The sequence below is a fragment of the Pelophylax lessonae genome (genome assembly GCF_965119305.1).
Source record: "Pelophylax lessonae genome assembly, chromosome: 4".
Lineage (NCBI taxonomy): Eukaryota > Metazoa > Chordata > Amphibia > Anura > Ranidae > Pelophylax > Pelophylax lessonae.
In genome coordinates this window covers 528,684,334-528,704,207 of record NC_138771.1, presented here as the reverse complement: position 1 = coordinate 528,704,207, position 19,874 = coordinate 528,684,334, and the positions used below count along the sequence as shown (strand labels likewise).

Below are 19,874 nucleotides of genomic sequence, written 5' to 3'. Positions count from 1 at the left end.
ACCTTCTGTAAAAAAAAAAAAAAAAAAAACCAACACAAAGCCTTGTCACTTAAGTGCTGCTTTTTAGCAACATTTAAAGGCTTGTAGCTTGTCATGTGTGGGCATGTAAAATTAATTTTCTTTTTTTATCTCGCCTTGAAAGAAAAAAAACACCCAATAATACAAAGGACTGGGGTGGGGGAATCTCCAGTATTTATAGTTATTAACATTTAATAAAACATTCAATGCAAGAAAGTGGAATATGAATTTTATTTGTGAAACTGGATTTTTTTTTTTTTTTTTAGTTTAATTTGCTTTCATAGGGCAAGTTAACCCTTTTGCTTTTAGAAATTTTAACCATAGCGGAGACTGATGGCATTTTTTGGCAGCTGTTGGGTTAACATAATTTTCTTGAGATAATAACAGTGTTTCTTAAGTGCCAATCCTACTGATTTCTTGGAAAGCCAGCGAACCTTAAATGTGGCAATCAGTCTTCCTCAATACCCCCCCCCCCCCAGATTTCTCACCACCCCCTCCCTTTTATTTTACATGGATTAAGTGTGATACAGTTACATCTCTTCTCAATATGCTTTTGTGTTTTTGTTTTTTTAGATTAAAAAAGAGGAATGTTTTACCGAGGGGGGAGATAAAGATGACATGTTCGTCTCTCATCGGGGTGGGAAGATAGCAAAGACGTTCATATGAAAATAAAAATCTGGACTACACTGCGACGATGGCGTACACCCACTCGCACATCATGGCATCAAGACGACATCCGCCTAGTAGAGTCATAATCGAACTGGATGAATACAGCTCAAACCCGACACAGGCATTCACATTCTACAATATTAATCAAGGACGATTCCAACCACCACATGTGCAAATGTAAGTAAAAAAAGAACTGCTTGGATTTAGTTTACCTCTAATCTATATGCATTTTCTTTAGTTTTAATTTAGGCAACAAGGAATGGTCAAAAATGCCAACAATTTAAATTGACTGCACACAAACCCATATACTCAACATACAAATATATATATATATATATATATTTATATATATATATATATATATATATATATATATATGCAGACACTTTTTTACAAGTATAAGTTTGAATTGTGTGACTTTTTGGAGTATTCTAATGTGAGAAAATGTCCTGTACACACAGCTTTTCCGAACATTCATTAATAAAATTGACCTTATACATGAACTAAGTTTGTCAAGGGTATCGCTCCAAACTTTCTTTATAAAAAAGATGTAAAAAAGATAATCATATATATTTAATTAATCATGAATGGGTTCAGAGATATCAAAAATTGATTGGAGAAAATGTGCTTGCTGCATTTCAAAAAGGAATGAATTTTTTTAATTTTTGAATTTTTTTAACATATAGCTTGAAAATAAAAAGATGTTTATTTAGTTAGTCAGTTATTTTTTATGAATATCTTATTTAGTTTTATGAAGATTTTAAAGATAATAGTAGTTAGCCAGTTTCTATGCAAATGCCTGGCTTTTGTATTTAATAAATTGAAATAATAATGTTTGTTTCATTTTACATGGTTCTCTTTTATGGAACATACCTTGCATAGTTGTTTTTGTGGATTGCTGCATGTGTTGTGATTAATTTGGAAATGAAATGTAATTAAATTCAAAAGACTTAATTGTAATTAATATCACCGTGATCTTGGAAATACAACATAACTATAAGCTCTTCTTCTAGCAAAAATGGTGGAGAAACTGTTTTTTTATTGAAGCATATGGAATTATAATTTAAAGAGAAATAAACTTGCGAATTACTGTTTTTTTTTTAAAGAGAGATTATGAAAGAAAATCATACTTTATGTTTACCACATCTCCCTATTTTATATTCAGATGTACAGTTCTAATTTTTTGAAACCTGTGAGGTAGCAAAGTATAAATATGTAAAAATATTGTCTGACGAGCTAACAAATTATTTTTATGGTGGTTTTGAACAATGTTTATTAGGTGCCATAAAAATGTCTGAATGCACCAGTGATAAATAAGAAGCAGAAGTTATGTTTGTCATGTAGGATAAAAAGCTAGAAGATGGTGTATATAAAACCAAATGAAAACAGTGAATTATATTAAAATGATATATGTACTTTGGAAACTGTTTTTTTTTTTATTTCTCTAAAGGGGGATATAAACATATTAGCAAGCCATTCATATATGGTCAAAGTTAGCTTTTTTTTGTAAGGTTTCCCTGTATTAGGAAAACCGAGGAAGCATGTGTGTGTTGGGTAAGGTGTTTGGGGAAGGTGAGGGGGGCGGGGGGTCAAAAAATTACTTCTTCTACTTAATTACTTATATTACAGTACATAATGGAAAAAGGTATCTTCTTGCTTTGGTCTGTCAAGTATTTCTGCTGTTTTTCAGGAATAAACCTAAACACTATTGTATGAATTGTAACTCTAACTTTTCAGCACTCAAAAACGATTACTGTAATTTTATCTAAATTTAAATAACTGCCAGTTGACTACTGTACATAAAAAAGCCTTCAAATCTATTAAACAATACATTGTATAGATATCATGAACATGAACCAAGCAGTGATTTCAGGGTCAACTTAAATTGGTATTTAAATGTTTTTTTATGAATCAGAAAGAAAGTGCAGAAATGTTTTTGAAATGTTAACCAGAAAGACTACAGTATTCACATTGGAAGATTGAAAATATTGTCCCTTTTAAATCCTTTTCTGAAATGAAAAGATGCTTGTAGTAGGTAGAAACAAAAATGTTCTCGAGTCCCATTTTAGATTGGGATGCACTCTAGGCTGTAGTTTTAGAACTACAAGTCAGCTGGTCTAATTTATTAAAAGAAAAGACAACTGAATTTACCTTTATTCATGTATTATGTAGCTCTCCAATTGCTAGATCAGCAGGGCTTTCACACTGCCTCTCGGTGGGAGCTTATCCTCCTGACAGATATGCAGATAAGGGACAGCAGATGAACAGCTCATAATTGTTAGTAATTACTTTCTAAAAGACCACAAACATTTACACGTAGTACAAAAGGGCAGTCCCAAGTGTGCCTTAAAAATATATGTAACCCCCAAAGAAACAAGAGGTTTTAGTGCTCTGATTAAGGCACTGGAGCAACCTGGCGAAGGGCAAGGTATAAACTGATGCAGGCTAAGGTAAGTATTAGCCGGATAGTACAGGCAATACAAGGTTCATATATAGTACTCTTAATTAACTCATATTTTAAAGTGTCACTGTCACCTTGCCAATGCAGGGGAAGGTGATAGTGGGAGTTATTTACTAAAACTGCATGGTGCAAAATCTAGTGCGGCTCTGCATAGAAACCAATTAGCTTTGAGGTTTTTTTTTTTTTTTTTTTGTCAAAGCCTAATTGAACAAGCTGAAGTTAGAAGCTGACTTAAATACTCTGAACACCTGCACCAGTTTCCGAATGCACCAGTTTTAGTAAATCTCCCCCAGTGTCTCCAGAAAGGGCATTCCATGACCCCACCCTGCTCATCTTGCCAGCAATGCCTCCCTGTTCCTCTACTGTTGGCACTGAGATCCACTTTGTTGGCAACCCATCACTTCCTTGGTCATGTAACAGTGCTTGGCATGGGCACTGTCTCAGACCATCAGGTGTACAGGCTGAATCCATTTTACCTACCTCAGAATAATGAAAATTTGTGATTACCTACCCTGCACAATAATGGCTAGGAAAATAGATCAAGAAGGCCTAGGCAATTCTAATGATCTTTAGAAAGGAACAGTCAGGTGCACAGAATCAAGTCCTGGTTGAAAATTAAAGGCTCTTTGTAGGTAGTATTTCTTTGATTGGCAGTTAATAATTTGGACTAAACTGTAACTTTAAGATTAGCAGAAAAAAACAAATTGCAATAATTGCATAAAATAATGAATTCATTATTAATCCCCATATTCCAGGCATATCCACTGGAAAACACAGGGGAGATTACAGAATCCCCCCTCCAACCTGAAATACTCTATATAATAAAGCAGGGAACTGGTAATATTCAGCAAGGCTGAAAATGTTTGTTCTGTGAAGTATTTTTATGGTGAAGATCATTATTACTTATCCTATAACATTCATATCATGTAAGAAGATTTTAGCTGGGAAATTTGGAGTTTTCCCTTTCAAAACCCTTCCTAATCCTCCAAAGAATTATTTAACACTTTATTAAATTCTGAAATATCTGTGTAAAACTAGATTTACAGCAAGATCATATACATCATATGGCCAACATTTTGTAGACTCAGCAGTGTACATCAAAAGAGACATCCAGGCCATCCACCCCAGGTATCCACCAATGTCTCCCTCAGCCTACACCCTATCAATTTCCGCCAGGCCACCAGGCTCTAATCACAGTCCGCTCACCGCACATGCGCGCCACAGCAACTAGCCCACCCATGCGCACCAGTGCTGCCTACACTGATCACATCCTGCACCAACGTGCCAGTTCAAGGCTCCAATCATGCTTATATTTATGTCCACAAAAAGCAGTGTAGCTGCATCCTATTGCACAGTAAATTTTAGGTTAAACCTGTTAGTGGCCAGACATTTCATGAAATCATATAAAGTTGTTATATTCGAATTCCACAACGTAAACACGTCATCTATGTATCTGTGCCAGCACATTATGTTAGACAAGCACACAGACAATGATTCATCGGAAAAACAGTTCGCATCCCCACCCCCCTAGGTACAGGTTGGCATACGACGGGGCACAAGATGTCCCCATCGCAACCCCCTGTGCCAGGAGGTAGTGGGAATCGTTGAAGGAAAAAACATTTTTTGTAATGATATGATGTAACAACTGTAAAATAAAGGCATTAAGGGGTATACATAGTAGTCCTTTCTCATTAAAGATTTTTTTTACCATAGCAATACCCAAATTATGGGGAATGCAGCAGTAAAGAGCCTCCACATCAATGAAAACCAAAAGACTGTCGGGCAGTATTATTATTTCATGTTGTTTTTTCAAAAGACCCCATGGTATCCTGAATATAGGTGGGGAGACTTGTTACGTGGGGACATAAGAATGCATCCACAAGACGACTGCCCTTTTCCATTTTGGCCCCAATTCCTGAAATAATAGGGCGACCGGTGGCTTTACTATGTTTTTATGTGTTTTGGGCAACACATAAAAGGATGTCCTTCCATGTGGCACCTGAAGGGCTTCATATACATCTCTATCAATAATCCCACTCCTAAAGGCCTCAACAATAAGGGCATCAAATTCTCTATTATAATCAAACATTTTATTCTCTGAGACTATTTTATACCAGTCCGTATTAGACAAAATGTCACAACATTCCCTCTCTTATCTGCCATCTTTATAGTTAGGGTTTTATTCTTTTGTAATTTCTCAATTGCTTTTCTCTGTGATTTATGTTGGTAGCAGTGGTGATGGAGGGTGGGATGAGTGGCAGCGGTGGTGATGTGGGGGTGGGATGAGTGGCAGCGGTGGTGATGGGGGGTGAGTTGAGTGGCAGCGGTGGTGATGTGGGGGTGGGATGAGTGGCAGCGGTGGTGATGGGGGGTGGGATGAGTGGCAGCGGTGGTGATGTGGGGGTGGGATGAGTGGCAGACGTGGTGATGTGGGGGTGGGATGAGTGGCAGCGGTGGTGATGTGGGGGTGGGATGAGTGGCAGCGGTGGTGATATGGGGGTGGGATAAGTGGCAGCGGTGGTGATGTGGGGGTGGGATGAGTGGCAGCGGTGGTGATGTGAGGGTGGGATGAGTGGCAGCGGTGGTGATGTGGGGGTGGGATGAGTGGCAGCGGTGGTGATGTGGGGGTGGGATGAGTGGCAGCGGTAGTGATGGGTGGTGGGATGAGTGGTAACGGTTGTGATGGAAGGGTGGGATGAGTGGCAGCAGTGGTGAAGGAAGGGTGGGATAAGTGGCAGCAGTGGTGGTGATGAGGGGTGGGATAAGTGGCAGCGGTGGTGATGGGGGGTGAGATGAGTGGCAGCGTGGTGATTGGGGGTGGGATGAGTGGCAGCGGTGGTGATGTCAGGGTGGGATGAGTGGCAGTGGTGGTGATGTCAGGGTGGGATGAGTGGCAGCGGTGGTGATGGGGGGTGGGATGAGTGACAGTGGTGGTGATGGGGGCTGGGATCAGTGGCAGCTGTAGTGGTGAGGGGGGATCAGTGGCAGTGGTAATTGGGGGGTGTCATCCTCCCCCACCACCACTTCCTCTTACTAATCCCCCCCAATCAGGGATGATATCTGTGAAGGTTGTGGGAGATGGGATCAGCAAGAGAGGCAGTGGGGGTGGTGGGGGAGAATGACACCAATTACCAATCAATTGCACTAGCAATTACTTTCTTTGTCAGTCGATTTCCCCCTCAGCTTCAGACAGTCGTTCAGCCTCAGCGCTTCTGCCTCTTCAGACTTCATGGATGCCCTTTCTTCATGGGGTCTCCTAGCAGAGCCAGCCAGAGCTCCTTCCCCCTCACTCTATTGGCCGTCAGCTGACTTTCTCCTTTAGTTTCCGCCTCCAGATTCTCTCTGCATCTATGGGCAGAGGATAGGCGGGGCAGTCCACACTCCGCAGTGACACTCTGCTTAGCCTCCCCTCTGCGATGAGCGGACAACAGCGTCTGCCCTTCCATCACACAGACAGTAGTGTTCTGAAAATTTTATGCCCCCTCCAAGCGGTGGAACAGGTGGGCGGGCGATGGTCAGGCTCCCTCTTAGCGGGAACAAACAGAGGTAGTGCTGCGTCGGCCCTGACTACATGGCTTAGGCGACCGCAAAGCCCTTCCTAGCGTGAGGCCTTAGGCGGCCGCCTAAATCACCTAATTAGAGAGCCGCCTCTGTCTGCAGCCTATAATGAGTATATTGATACATTATTTTGTATAATGGCCTTGTAGGGTTGACTTAATGCCAGTGGGAGGACACTTTTATGTATAGCGTTGGGCTAGATTGTCCTGCATGGCTTAGTCTATGGGAATTGATAACCAAGTAAGTGAATAATAGCTGGCGAGCGGATACACATACAGTTTTGTTGGACTTTAGTTGAATGGCTTTAAAATATTGATGCTATAATTATGCTCTGTTTGACCCTATATAGGGCTACTCTTCAATGCTTGTATTGTATAATATTAATCAGAGCTCTGGGCTCCATTCACACTACCGCGACTTGTCAGGCGACTTGTCAGCCTGACAAGTCGCGGTCCCTCGCGGTCCATGCAGTGCTACAGGACCCGTTCTAATAGGAGCGACACAAGTCGCTCCGACTTAGAAGAAGGGTCCTGTACTACTTCGGGGCGACCTCGGAGCGACTTGTATAGACATTCATTATATGAAGTCCGTGCAAGTAGCGCCGAAGTCGCGGTGCACGGGACTTCACCGGTCGCCCCCGAAGTCTGCAGAAGTTGTGCCGCTGCAGTGTGAATGCGGTCTAAGACAATTGTTTACTTAACCACTTCAGCCCCATTTTTTAATTGGATGTGTTTTTATAGCAGAAATTTCAAAATATTGTTTTTTTTTTTTTTCAAAATTGTTGCTCTTTTTTTGTTGATAGCGCAAAAAACAAAAACCACAGAGGTGATCAAATACCACTAAAAGAAAACTCTTTTTGTGGGAAAAAAAGACATCAATTTTTTTTGGGTACAGTGTCGCAGGATCGCACAATTTTTAGTTAAATAATGCAGCGCCGTATCGCAAAAAAATGGCCTGGTCAATAAGGGGGTAAAACCTTCCAGGGCTGAAGTGGTTAAGTAAACAATTGTCTTAGAGCTCTGATTAATATTATGTCTCATAAAGATGACTATAATTTCAAGACAAATGACCGAGGCTCAGACCTATTACAAAGCAGGCCTGTAGATATATTTATCACCACAACTCTCACCTCATACACAATTATATAAAGCTCTTTATAAGTTTATATAGAAAAGGTTAATTTTCTCCAAGAAACAGTAATTAACCTTGCCATTGCAGCAAGCCCTCTGATACTTGGGATTCACACTAATTAAAACCCATTGCTCTTTATGGTAACAATAACAAGAGTATATTATCACCAATTAAATTCTAAATAGGAACACATCTTCATCAACCTCCTCTTGTTAAGTATAGGATTCAGCTATTATCTGTAAATTAACACTTTCATTCTTCAAGAGGATAATTGCTTTACTTAAAGGGGATGTCCCTTTTCTGTGTGTTTTATTAAATGTAAGCTCCTTAGAGTCAAGTGTTATTTCTGAGGAAAGATAGCATATTCATATGTAAAAATGTTAACATTATGTTGATAAGAGATTATTCTGCACAAGGGACCTGATTGCTTAACATAGTTATTTGCATTTTTTAAAGTGCATCTGTAATTTTCTAGTGATCAGAATTCTGTGAACGGGGAGGGGATCATAGTGTACATGAAGGGTTTTTGCTTTAATACTAGACTAGTTATAGGTTAGTAATGGATGGCAATGATCCTAAGGATATAGAATTCCACAAAGAAGCTGTCTGGATCACACATATTGCAGGTATTCTTCAGAGAATCAAAAGAGATTCCATTAGAACCAATAGAATTCAAGAGTCCAGATAATTAGTATGTTAGAAGGGAAAAAAAGTCACCACTGGGGGAGCCCAAGAGATTTAAATCTCTTGGGCTCCCCAAGCACTGTGACCCAATAAAGAGCTGGCACAAAGAAGCTGTCTGGATCACACATATTGTAGGTATTCTTCAGAGAATGGAAAGAGATTCCATTAGAACCAATATAATTCCAATAGAACCACCTTCTGTTCCTCAGTCTTGTCTCGAAGGGCCGAGGTCAGGTCCTTCAGTTGTTCGATATTGTTCACCCTTGTCAGCCATTGTGCAACTGTTGGGCCAGATTGTTGTCTCCACATGCTGGGGATACAAGCTCGTGCTGCGTTTAACAGGTGCTTAACCACTTGCCGACCGAGTACGGTAATAGTACTGCGGCAAAGTGGTTCGTTATCGTCTGACGACGTAGTATTAACGTCGTCAGACACTCCCCCTTCTGGGCGGCGCTTGTGCGCCGCCGGAGGCTCGCTCCCGCTGTTTTCATTCACAGCGGGAGTCGGGCCAGGGGAGGAGCAGCAGCGATCGCCGCTGCTCTGCCCCGATCGCCGGGGATCTAGTGTGGAGATCCGCCCGCCTGTGTAAACACAAGCGGGCGGATCTCCATAGTGACAGGGAGTGACAGATCGGACTGTTCAGCATAGCTGGACATCCGATCTGTCCATGACTCACTCAGTCACCTCCCCCCCTACACGTCAGTAAGCACCAGGCATACATTAACCCCTCCCTCTCCAATAAAATTAACCCCTTCCCTGCCAGTGTCATTTTTACAGTAACAGTGAATATATATAGCACTGATTACTGCAGTAATGTCACTGGTACCCCCAAAAGTGTCAAAAATGTCAGTCAAGGGTCCGATCTGTCCGCCGCAATGTCGCAGTCCCACAAAAAAAATCGCAGATCGCCGCCATTACGCGTTAAAAAAAAAAACACCAAAAATGACAGAAATCTTTCCCTTTGTTAGTAAACGCAATAACTTTTGCGCAAACCAATCAAAATACGCTTATTGTGATTTTTTTTACCAAACATAGGTAGCAGAAAACAAATTGGCCAAAAAATTTTTAAAAAATTGGTTTTTACATCTTTTTTGGGGGGAATTTCATATAAAAAAATGTTAAAAATATTGTTATTTTTTCAAAATAAACGCTCTTTTTTTGTTTATAGCGCAAAAAGTAAAAATCGCACAGGTGATCAAATACCACCAAAAGAAAGCTCTGTTTGTGGGAAAAAAAAGGACGTAAATTTCGTTTGGGTACGGCGTCGCACGACCGCGCAATTGTCAGTTGAAGTCGCACAGCGCCGAATCGCAAAAAGTGGCCTGGACGGAAGACAGCAAAATCCTCCGGTGGTAAAGTGGTTAAGTAAAGATTTGTGGTTCCGTTTCTTTGATAGTGGAGTAATATTAAGCTATATCGCAGCAGGGTCATCCTGCAAGGAAATGCCAGTAAATTTGGGAATAAGTTGAAACACAGTTTGCCAGAAAGTGCGAAGCTCAGGGCATTTCCAAAAAATATGTAAGCGAGTTCCGTCAGACAAACCACATATCAAGCAGCAATCACTCTGTTGTATTTACTTTTTACTTATTTAAGAGCTCTGGCTCTGACTTAGTGGGTGTAATGCAGAGAGACCCCTGTTTCCACCCAAAGAGCAATGGTACTATTCCGAAGCATTTTAGCAGGGGGTATGCTTTTCTACTCAGGCTTGGCTGTTTTCTAAAAAAAAAAAAAAAAAACAATGTATTTAGCTAGTTTAAACTGAAAATTCAATTAGGCTTTAAATTCAATTAGGTTTTAAATGTTTTATGTTCAATACTATGCAATAAATTGTACTTTCATGTAAAAATGAATGACAATTGCACTTCTTCCACTAGAGGTTTCTTCCTGGGTTCCACATTGTGGGGTTTGTGAAAGGGCTGATGAATAGACTATTACGCTGAAAATCCCAATGTAGAAGCACCAGTGTCACAGATAGTTAGGAAAAACATAAGAGACAATAAATCTTTGCTTCTATAGTTGCTGAATGCAGCTAAGGCCTGCATCCCCAGTGCATGGAAAAGCATCTCACTCCCAACTGTGGGACAATGGTTTGCCAGGGTGAATGACATAGAAAAAAATGCAGGATCCCACAGCTGCCCTTAGGGACAGGACCTCAGAGGTGAATTAGAAGTGGAATGAATTTAAAAGAGAAGTAAACGATTCATCCCCCCCCCCCCATTTATACTTACCTAGGTGTATGCAGCATTGGTCCGATGCTGCATCTGTCCCCCGGTGCCTCAACACTGAGAACCGAGCAATTGAACACCGCCGATCGCTCGGTTCTGACAGCTTCCCGAGCAGAGAGCTGCTGGCTGTCAGTCAGCAGCTCTCTTCTCTGCCCCCTCCTCGCTCATTGGAGCGCAAGGCTGTGGAGGGGCGGAGAGTGATCAGCTCAGGTTCTCAGTGGCTCGGTAAGAGCCTGAGCCAGGTGTTGGTCCAGGCACCTGGCGGACCCGACTCTGTGGTCATGATGATGCAGTGCCTGGACCGACATCTATGACATCAGCAGAGAGCAGACTTCAGCCCGCTCTCTGCTGAAACCGGGTCACAGGAGTGCAGAACAAACTTCACTCCTATGATCCATAGGAGATGTACAGCCAAACGGGCTTTGGCTGTACATCTCCTTTTAATACTCCTTCCGATACAAACAGCTATGAGTAACTATTCTTTCCTTGTTTGGATGAAAAGCCCATCTATTATACTATTTTGGAATTGAGGCAGAAGGCCTAGTGGGATAATGATAAATACTTCAACCCAAAACATGTGTAGATAGCACTGGGCTAATATTTTATACTACCCTTTACCACCCTCTCTCCCCCTCCCCCATTTTTTTTCTTTCTTCTCACTATCCCATTGATGAGCTAAATCCCCCCATACTGCAGACTGTGTTTTTTCTAGGATCCCATCTTTCCTTCCGTTTCCTCAGTTCCCCTTCCCTACAACTCTGGGTAATTCCTCAGATGTTGTGTGATCCTTTATTTTTGGATCAAAATCGGGTGACATTGCTTCACTTGGATTGGGACCTCTCATCTCTATTTGACAAGGTTTTTTTTATTGACAAAAATGTTAAATGCATGTATTGGTTGGCCTGCTGTATAAACAGATGTTTGTATTTTCAGTCAGGCGACTATATTACCTGTAATATTACCAATGTCAATACTGTCCGTGATCTCTCTGTTAAGAGATATTTGTACACCATTTCTTTTTATGTGTATGTAATGCAATCCTTTAATAAAAACAGAATATTAAAAAAAAAAAAAAATAAGAAGAGAGCGTTGAGTGCAGCCCTAGCATATTAAATTTGATAACTTGGAAGTATTAAGCAGATATAATGATTGCACTCAAACATTTCATGAACCACACGCCCATCGTGGTTGCAACAGGACTCAGTGATGGCAAACCTTGGCACCCCAGATTTTTTTGAACTACATTTCCTGTGATGCTTATGCACATTGCAATGTAGGCGAGCACCATGGTAAATGTAGTTCCAAAACATCTCGGGTGCCAAGGTTCCCCATCACTTCAATAGGTAATAGCATAAAGGGGTTCAGCATTAGAAATTTTCTCTGGATTTCTCTGGTTCATAACAAGTTAAAAGCCACAATAGTGCATTTACATAAGAAAACAATGGTTCCACTCACATGTACTACCAGAAGCAGTGCATGCCTGTAATTGTCTACTGATAATAAGCCCACATCTATCTGTGGCCAGTAGACAGGCTGTATATCAGGTACAGTCTCATTCACTGATCTCGGGGAATGCAATACAGAGCTGATTGATAAAGCTATAAATTCATTAATAAATTGTTACATTTATCTTTTTAAATGCAGCTAAGTACCTGAATTTGGGTGCAGTTTCATTTTTTGCAGAAAATTTGTGCTTATACATACAGTTCCTACACTATGACATACCTCCCAACTTTCTGAGATGAGAATGAGATACACCTAATAGCAAAAGTATGTAGGCATAAGACACACCCCCTGCCCCACCCCCTTAACCTCCCTAGGGGTATTCCCGAGTGTGACCCTCGGGGTTAATATCGAGTACCAAAAGCAGTAACTCCGAGCCACACTCGGGATTACCCCACAATAAAACTCACCTTCCCCTGCGATCCCCGCCGTGATCCCCCGCCGTACCCCAGCCATCCTCCCGCTGTGTGCTCGGCCGATGCCATCACCTGTCTTCTGGTTCCCTTTCCTGCGAGCGTTGCGACGCAGGGGGTGGAACCGCCGGCAATTTCAAAAATGTAAATAAACCAAATGACATGATACAAAGTTAACGGATTACACTGTATCATGCCATTTCACCACAGGATTTCACCTAGTGGCTTTTCCAGTGCCCTGCCTGTGCTTTTCCAGTTCTTGTATCATGTCATTTGGTTTAATTACATTTTTAAAATTGCCGCCAATACCACCCCCCTGCGTCAAGACAGGGAAGGGAACCGAAAGACAGGTTCCGGCATCATCCGAACACACAGCGGGAGGACAGCGGAAGGATGGCTGGAGAACGGCGGAGGAGGATGGCAGGGGATCGCAGGGGAAGGTGAGTTTTATTGTGGGGTAATCCCAAGTGTGGATCAGGGTTACCACTTTTGGTACTCTATATTAACCCCGAGTCACACTCGGGAATACCGCTAGGGGGGTTATTATAATTTATGATTTCGTGTTTCAAACTTTATCATACCCGGGATGTCTACTAGTACTAGACTCTTGTTTGGACAGATTTAAGTGGGTTATTCCTAAGAATTACAGGCCTAAAATAGAAAACAACATATTCCCATGCAAAACAATGTACCTCTTTTAGCACAAAAATTCTGACATAATCAGACCGCCAGGGAGGAGAATTATAAAAAAAAAATGATTAGCTGCTTTTTTTTTTTCTTTTTCATACTGCTACTATGAGTTCACACACAGCATTCATACTCTATCAATCACAGACATGCAGAATGACTACAAACAAATTCTTTATTGGCAAAATATTTGGCCACAACCTTTATTATTGGTTTCAAAGTAACATATTGTTAAAACTCATTAACTTCATACTAACAACTATATCACGTAAAACCTTTACTTACAATACCATAACTTCCAACTCAGCTTTTACAGGTCGAGCTGAATTACCACATAACCCTATACATTTCACTGTCTCCCCCTTTCCAAATAAAAGGTGACCCACCACATTATAGAGGCCGTGACAAAAAGTGGGGGGGGGGGTGAGCTCCTCAGTGTGTCCTTCCCCCGGTGACCGGCAAAAATTCCAGTCAGAGAGTCCCTTTTATTAACACTCTAGGGGCTTCTAGAAAAGGCTTCCCACCTATCAGGTAACAGACTCCCCTTAACCACGCCTTTACCTGTGGGGGAAACTTGAAACCTTGAGCTGTGGTGATCCCATGAGGGAAAAGGGGGACCTTGAAACTCCTATCCCCTTTTCCTCACATGGGATCACACATAGCATTCATACTCTATCAATCCCAGACATGCAGAATGACTACAAATACTTTATTGGCAAAATATCTGGCCACGGCCTTTATTATTGGTTTCAAAGTAACATATTGTTAAAACTCATTAACTTCATACTAACAACGATATCACATAAAACTTTTACTTACAATACCATAACTTCCAACTCAGCTATTACAGCTCGAGCTGAATTACCACATAACCTTATTCATTTCACTGTCCCCAAACAGACAGGGGGAATGCGTAAGCACTCCACCTGTCTATGCCCACACCGCGGCCTGTTCAATGCATGTCTGGAGATTACTATTTAATATATCTAAACCGATATCTGATAGGTGTATATCATCCTCCCTATACAAACCTTTAAAACCTCCTTCCAACTCCCAATGTCTATAAGTGAAACCATAACCCAAGGACATTAATTTTTCCATAACTCTATTTATTTTTTCCTAATTTTTTCGAACGAACGGAATTTTATCGATCTTAACCATTTTAATCTAGGAATGATTTCGGAGAAGACCAAAACCAAGCCAGGGTACAATGCCTTAATTGTTTTCACAAAATGCTTCATTTGAAACATCAGATCCAAAGTTTTCTGTTTTCCTATATCATTCCCGCCCAGGTGCATAATTAACACGTCCAGATGGGGATGAAAATAAGACATTACTCCCAGCTCAGTGAGAAGCTGTGCCCAAACCATTCCTCTTTTCCCATGCCAGCACACTGTAAACAGATTATTGTCCAAACCTAACAACTCTTTGTAAATTCTAGCTGCTGCTCTTCTTTGCGCCCAGAAGATAAAGGAGTGTCCGATAATCCAGACTACACGATGTGCACCTAGATGATTAAAAAGACATTATTAGGTCTCACATACAACTTAAATGCATCCGACTTCCATCTACCTAATTGCTTAATACTACTTGAATCAAAACCCAACCTAGCAGCCTCCGTGGCTGCGCCTATGCGAAATGAATGTGAGGCTATAACTACATCCTTTAGCTTACTGCACTTCAAAGCTTTCTTTATAACAGCTTGGAACTGGAATATTGTGAGGGGTAAACCGTCTTGATGCACGAACAAGAAACCATCAACTGACGGCCTCTTTTCCAACTATAAATTCAAACAATTTAACTGGACATATTAAGCTCTTAACACACTTTTCTAACGTGGTCCATGCGCCTTTACCCGATTGATCCGTCTTTGACCAACGCAAGAATAACCTAATAAATTCTGAATTAGCTAAGACATCCTTATACATCAAACCCGTCTTACTTCTAATATTCTTCGGAACTAATTCTGATATTATCAGAGCAGCAAAAAAGCAAATAGAGAATGCTGCCCTTAACATATCTGCTTCATAAAAGGAAAAACATACTTTATTTAAACTACTGCCTAGATCACCCAGGATTTGAATTGTAATAGGTTGTCTCTTATCCAAGGAAAACCTCACTTTTTTATAACCCTTCATTGCCTGACGAATTGAAAATAATTTATAGAAAGATGGTAATGAATGTAGTTTGAGAAAGAAAGATATTCCTGATAACATTTTATTATCATGCGACCAGGAATATTCCTTCTCCATTAACCCATTTAAAAATAGCAAGGCTAGATGTTCAGAGAATTCAAAAACTCCCTGACTATGAGTATTCAAAAATGACAACCAACACAACCACGCTGCCTTATATCCCGGCCATGTCGAGGGCGCCAAAGAATTAACAATATTGTCCACAATCACACTATTTCCCATAGTTGCTGGGGGCATGAAGATCCTCTCTCGTCCGCCTCCGGGAATAACTGGAAAAAACGATCCATTTGAAACCTGGATAATGCATCTGCTATAACATTCCTTTTACCTCTTATATAATGAGCTTTAACCCACAGATTCAGAACTAAACATTTATAAACAAAATATCTAATTAAACAAAGTACTGGCCTAGATTTGGACAAAAGACAATTCAAGGCATACAATACCCCTTTGTTGTCGGTAGAGCATAAAATTCTTTTATTTCCAAACTCTTCCCCCCATAACTCAATTGCTGCTGCTATTGGGAATAATTCTGAAAGAACGATATTCTTAACTAAACCATTAATCCTCCACTTTATAGGCCAACCACCTGCACACCAATGGGTTCTCCAGATTACTACAAAACCCAAAGATCCTGCAGAATCTGAATAAAGTTTAAAATCCTGATCTATCACAAATTTTTCTTGCCAGGCTGACGTCACATTGAAATCTTCCAAAAATGTGTACCATACCAGCAAGTCCTCTTTCATGTCTATAGATAACAAATTTGCCGAGTTGCAGGTTGAGGGGGATATCAACTCAGGGGTGGCAGAGCTGGAGCAGGCGCCCTCCCCCAGCTGCCAGGGGAGTGGCGGCTCCAGGAAGAAGGGGGGCCGTGACTCAGGAAAGGTTAGGCAGGTTGTGGTAGTTGGGGACTCAATTATCAAGAGGACAGAGAGGGCAATCTGTCAAAAAGATCTCGGTAGCCGAACAGTATGTTGTTTACCGGGCGCCCGAGTTCGGCACATCGCAGATCTGGCAGACAGATTAATGTGCGGGGCTGGGGATGACCCAGCGGTCATGGTGCATGTGGGCACTAATAACAAAGTAGAAGGAAGGTGGAGGATCCTAAAGAACGATTTCAGGGACTTAGGTAATAGATTGAGGAATAGGACCTCCAAGGTGGTTTTCTCTGAAATACTGCCTGTACCTCGAGCCACACAAGAGAGGCAGAAGGAGATTAGGGAACTTAACAAGTGGCTAAGGAATTGGTGTAGGAAGGAGGGGTTTGGGTTCCTGGAGAACTGGGCTGACTTCTCAGTCGGCTACCGGCTCTTTAGTAAGGATGGGCTGCACCTTAATGGGGATGGTACAGCTCTTTTGGGGAGAAAGATGGCCACCAAGTTGGAGAGGCTTTTAAACTAGGAGATGGGGGGAGGGCTCAGAAGTAGAGTCAGTCAGGAGGGAGCAAAGGACAGAAGGTAGTATTAGAGTCAGCAGCGACAGTAGGTCCATAACGTCAATTGGTAGGTCTGTGCGGGGAAACCTCACACCAAACAGGAATAAACATAACCACCAATTAGGTTTAACTTCCGTAAAACTAAGAGGGGTATATGCTAATGCCAGGAGCCTAGCTAATAAAATGGATGAGTTGGAAATGTTAGTACACGAGGAGGACATAGACCTTGTAGGAATAACGGAGACTTGGTTCGACCCCTCACATGACTGGCTGGCCAATATCCAAGGGTATTCGGTGTACCGGAAGGACAGGGTAGGAAAAAGAGGGGGAGGGGTATGTCTCTACGTCAAGAACAATGTAAGGGTGATAGAGACGAGTGACATTACGGAAGGGATGAGTATGGAGTTAGAATCCGTGTGGGTAGAACTCCATAGGGAAGGAGAAAAGGGAAAAGTAATTGTGGGGGTTTGCTATAGGCCACCTAAACAAGGGGAGGAGGTAGAGCTGGAATTTTTAGCACTATTGGGTAAAGTGGCAAAACTAGGATCAGTCATCATATTGGGAGACTTCAATTCACCCGACATTGACTGGATAGAGGGGACTACACACTCACAAAAGGCCCGTCTATTCACGGAAACCTTACAGGATAATTACATGTCACAGTTGGTGGACTCTCCGACTAGGGAAAACACAGTCCTGGATCTATTGATCACTAATGACCCAGATCTAATCTCGGAGGTAGGAGTCCAGGACTACCTGGGCTCTAGCAAACACAGGATGATCACATTTAGTGTAAATAACAATATAACAAGGCAAGTGGGGAACATAAGAACCCTAAACTTCAGAAGGGCAAACTTTCCAAAATTGTACTCATTGATGGAAAGGGTAAACTGGGACCAAACCCTGGGATCACTGACCACAGAGGAAAAATGGGAATGCTTTAGGAACATATTAAGCAAATGCATCTTGCAGTGCATTCCTATGGCAAATAAATTTAGAAGAGACAAAGCCAAACCTGGCTGGCTAAACCGTAGCGTTAAAAAACTTATTAGGGGAAAAAAGTTGGCCTTCAGGAAATATAAATCAGAGGGCACAGTATCGGCTTTCGACCAATACAAGGAGGCAAATAAGAAAAGTAAACACGAAATCAAGATGGCTAAAATAAACTTTGAGAGACAAATAGCGGAGGATAGTAAAAAAAAATACAAAGAAATTCTTTAAATATATCAACAGCAAAAAAACTAGGGCAGAGCATATTGCACACATAATTAACGATGATGGGAGGATGGTTACAGAGGACACTGAAAAAGCAACCGTGCTGAATGCTTTTTTCTCGTCAGTCTTTACACAGGAAACGGAGGGGTACACTGACCATGACTGTATGGTTAGTAGTAATACACAGGACTTGCCACTATGGCTAACAGAGGGTGAAATCAGGGAAAGGCTGGATAAACTTAACACAAACAAATCACCAGGCCCGGATGGCGTACATCCGAGAGTACTCAAGGAACTCAGGAAGGTTATATCTAGACCCCTGTTCCTGATCTTTGCTGACAGTATTATGACAGGAGATGTACCAGGGGAGTGGAGGAAAGCTAACGTGATTCCGATATTCAAAAAGGGTCAGAGGCATATCCCGGGAAATTATAGGCCTGTCAGTTTGACATCAATAGTATGTAAACTTCTGGAGGGGATGATAAGGGACTATATCATAGAGTTTGCTAAAGACAACAGCATCATCAACAGTAACCAGCACGGGTTTACAAATGGACGTTCTTGTCAAACCAATCTCTTAACATTCTACGAGGAGATGAGCTGTGAGCTAGATAGGGGCAGACCAGTGGATGTGGTGTACTTAGATTTCGCTAAGGCGTTTGATACAGTTCCCCATAAGCGCTTAATTTATAAAATAAGTTCTGCAGGTATCGACAGCAGGGTTTGCTCTTGGATACGGAACTGGCTAAAAGGGCGTGTCCAAAGGGTGGTAATAAACAGTGCATACTCAGACTGGCCTGAGGTAGTAAGCAGGGTCCCCCAAGGCTCAGTCCTGGGACCAACCTTGTTCAATTTATTCATAAACAGCATTGAGGACAGGATCAGTAGTTCGATATCAGTTTTTGCAGATGACACAAAATTGGCCAGGGCAATAACTGCAAAGCATGAAGCAGATATCCTACAGAATGACCTGGACAAAATAACGGAGTGGGCAACGACTTCAATCAAAAATGGAGAAAGATCTGGGAGTCTTGGTTGATGATAGACTAGGCAATAGCATGCAATGTCAAGCAGCAGCTGCCAAAGCCAGCAGAATATTAGCATGCATAAAGAAAGGGATGTATTCCAGAGATAAGACTATAATCATTGCACTTTATAAAACTCTGGTCCGACCTCATCTGGAGTATTCTGTCCAGTTCTGGTCGCCAGTCCTCAGGAGGGATGTGTTGGAGCTGGAGAGAGTCCAGAGAAGGGCAACTAAACTAATTAGGGGATTGGAGGACCTTAATTATGAAGAGCGTCTGCAATCGCTTGATTTATTCTCCCTGGAGAAGAGACGCCTGAGGGGGGACATGATAGCAATTTTTAAATATCTCAATGGGGATCTCAGCTTAGAAAAAAAGCTGTTCAGTCGAAGGGATTGCATGAGGACTCGAGGGCATACAATGCGATTAGAGGAGAAGCGTTTTAACCTCAGGCAACGTGGGGGGTTCTTTACTGTTAGGGCTACAAGATTGTGGAATTCTCTACCACAAGAGGTGGTTTCTGCAGGTAGTATGGTGGCTTTCAAAAGACTCTTAGACGTACATCTCAAGGATCAGAACATTCAGGGCTATGTGAGATGATTACAGCCACACACACCTACACAGGTTGAACTGGATGGACTATTGTCTTTAT

The 19,874-nt window shown here is 41.6% G+C and overlaps 1 protein-coding gene across 1 annotated transcript in view; it reads left to right on the top strand.

Moving 5' to 3' along the window:
* Positions 1–630: 630 nt before the first annotated feature.
* Positions 631–19,874, top strand: part of MPPED1 (metallophosphoesterase domain containing 1) — a 106,894-nt gene continuing 87,650 nt past the window's right edge. Inside the window, exon 1 of the mRNA XM_082253283.1 lies at positions 631–864. Coding sequence (XP_082109409.1) covers positions 713–864 — 152 coding nt within the window. The 5' untranslated portion in view covers positions 631–712. The remainder of the gene's footprint in view (positions 865–19,874) is intronic.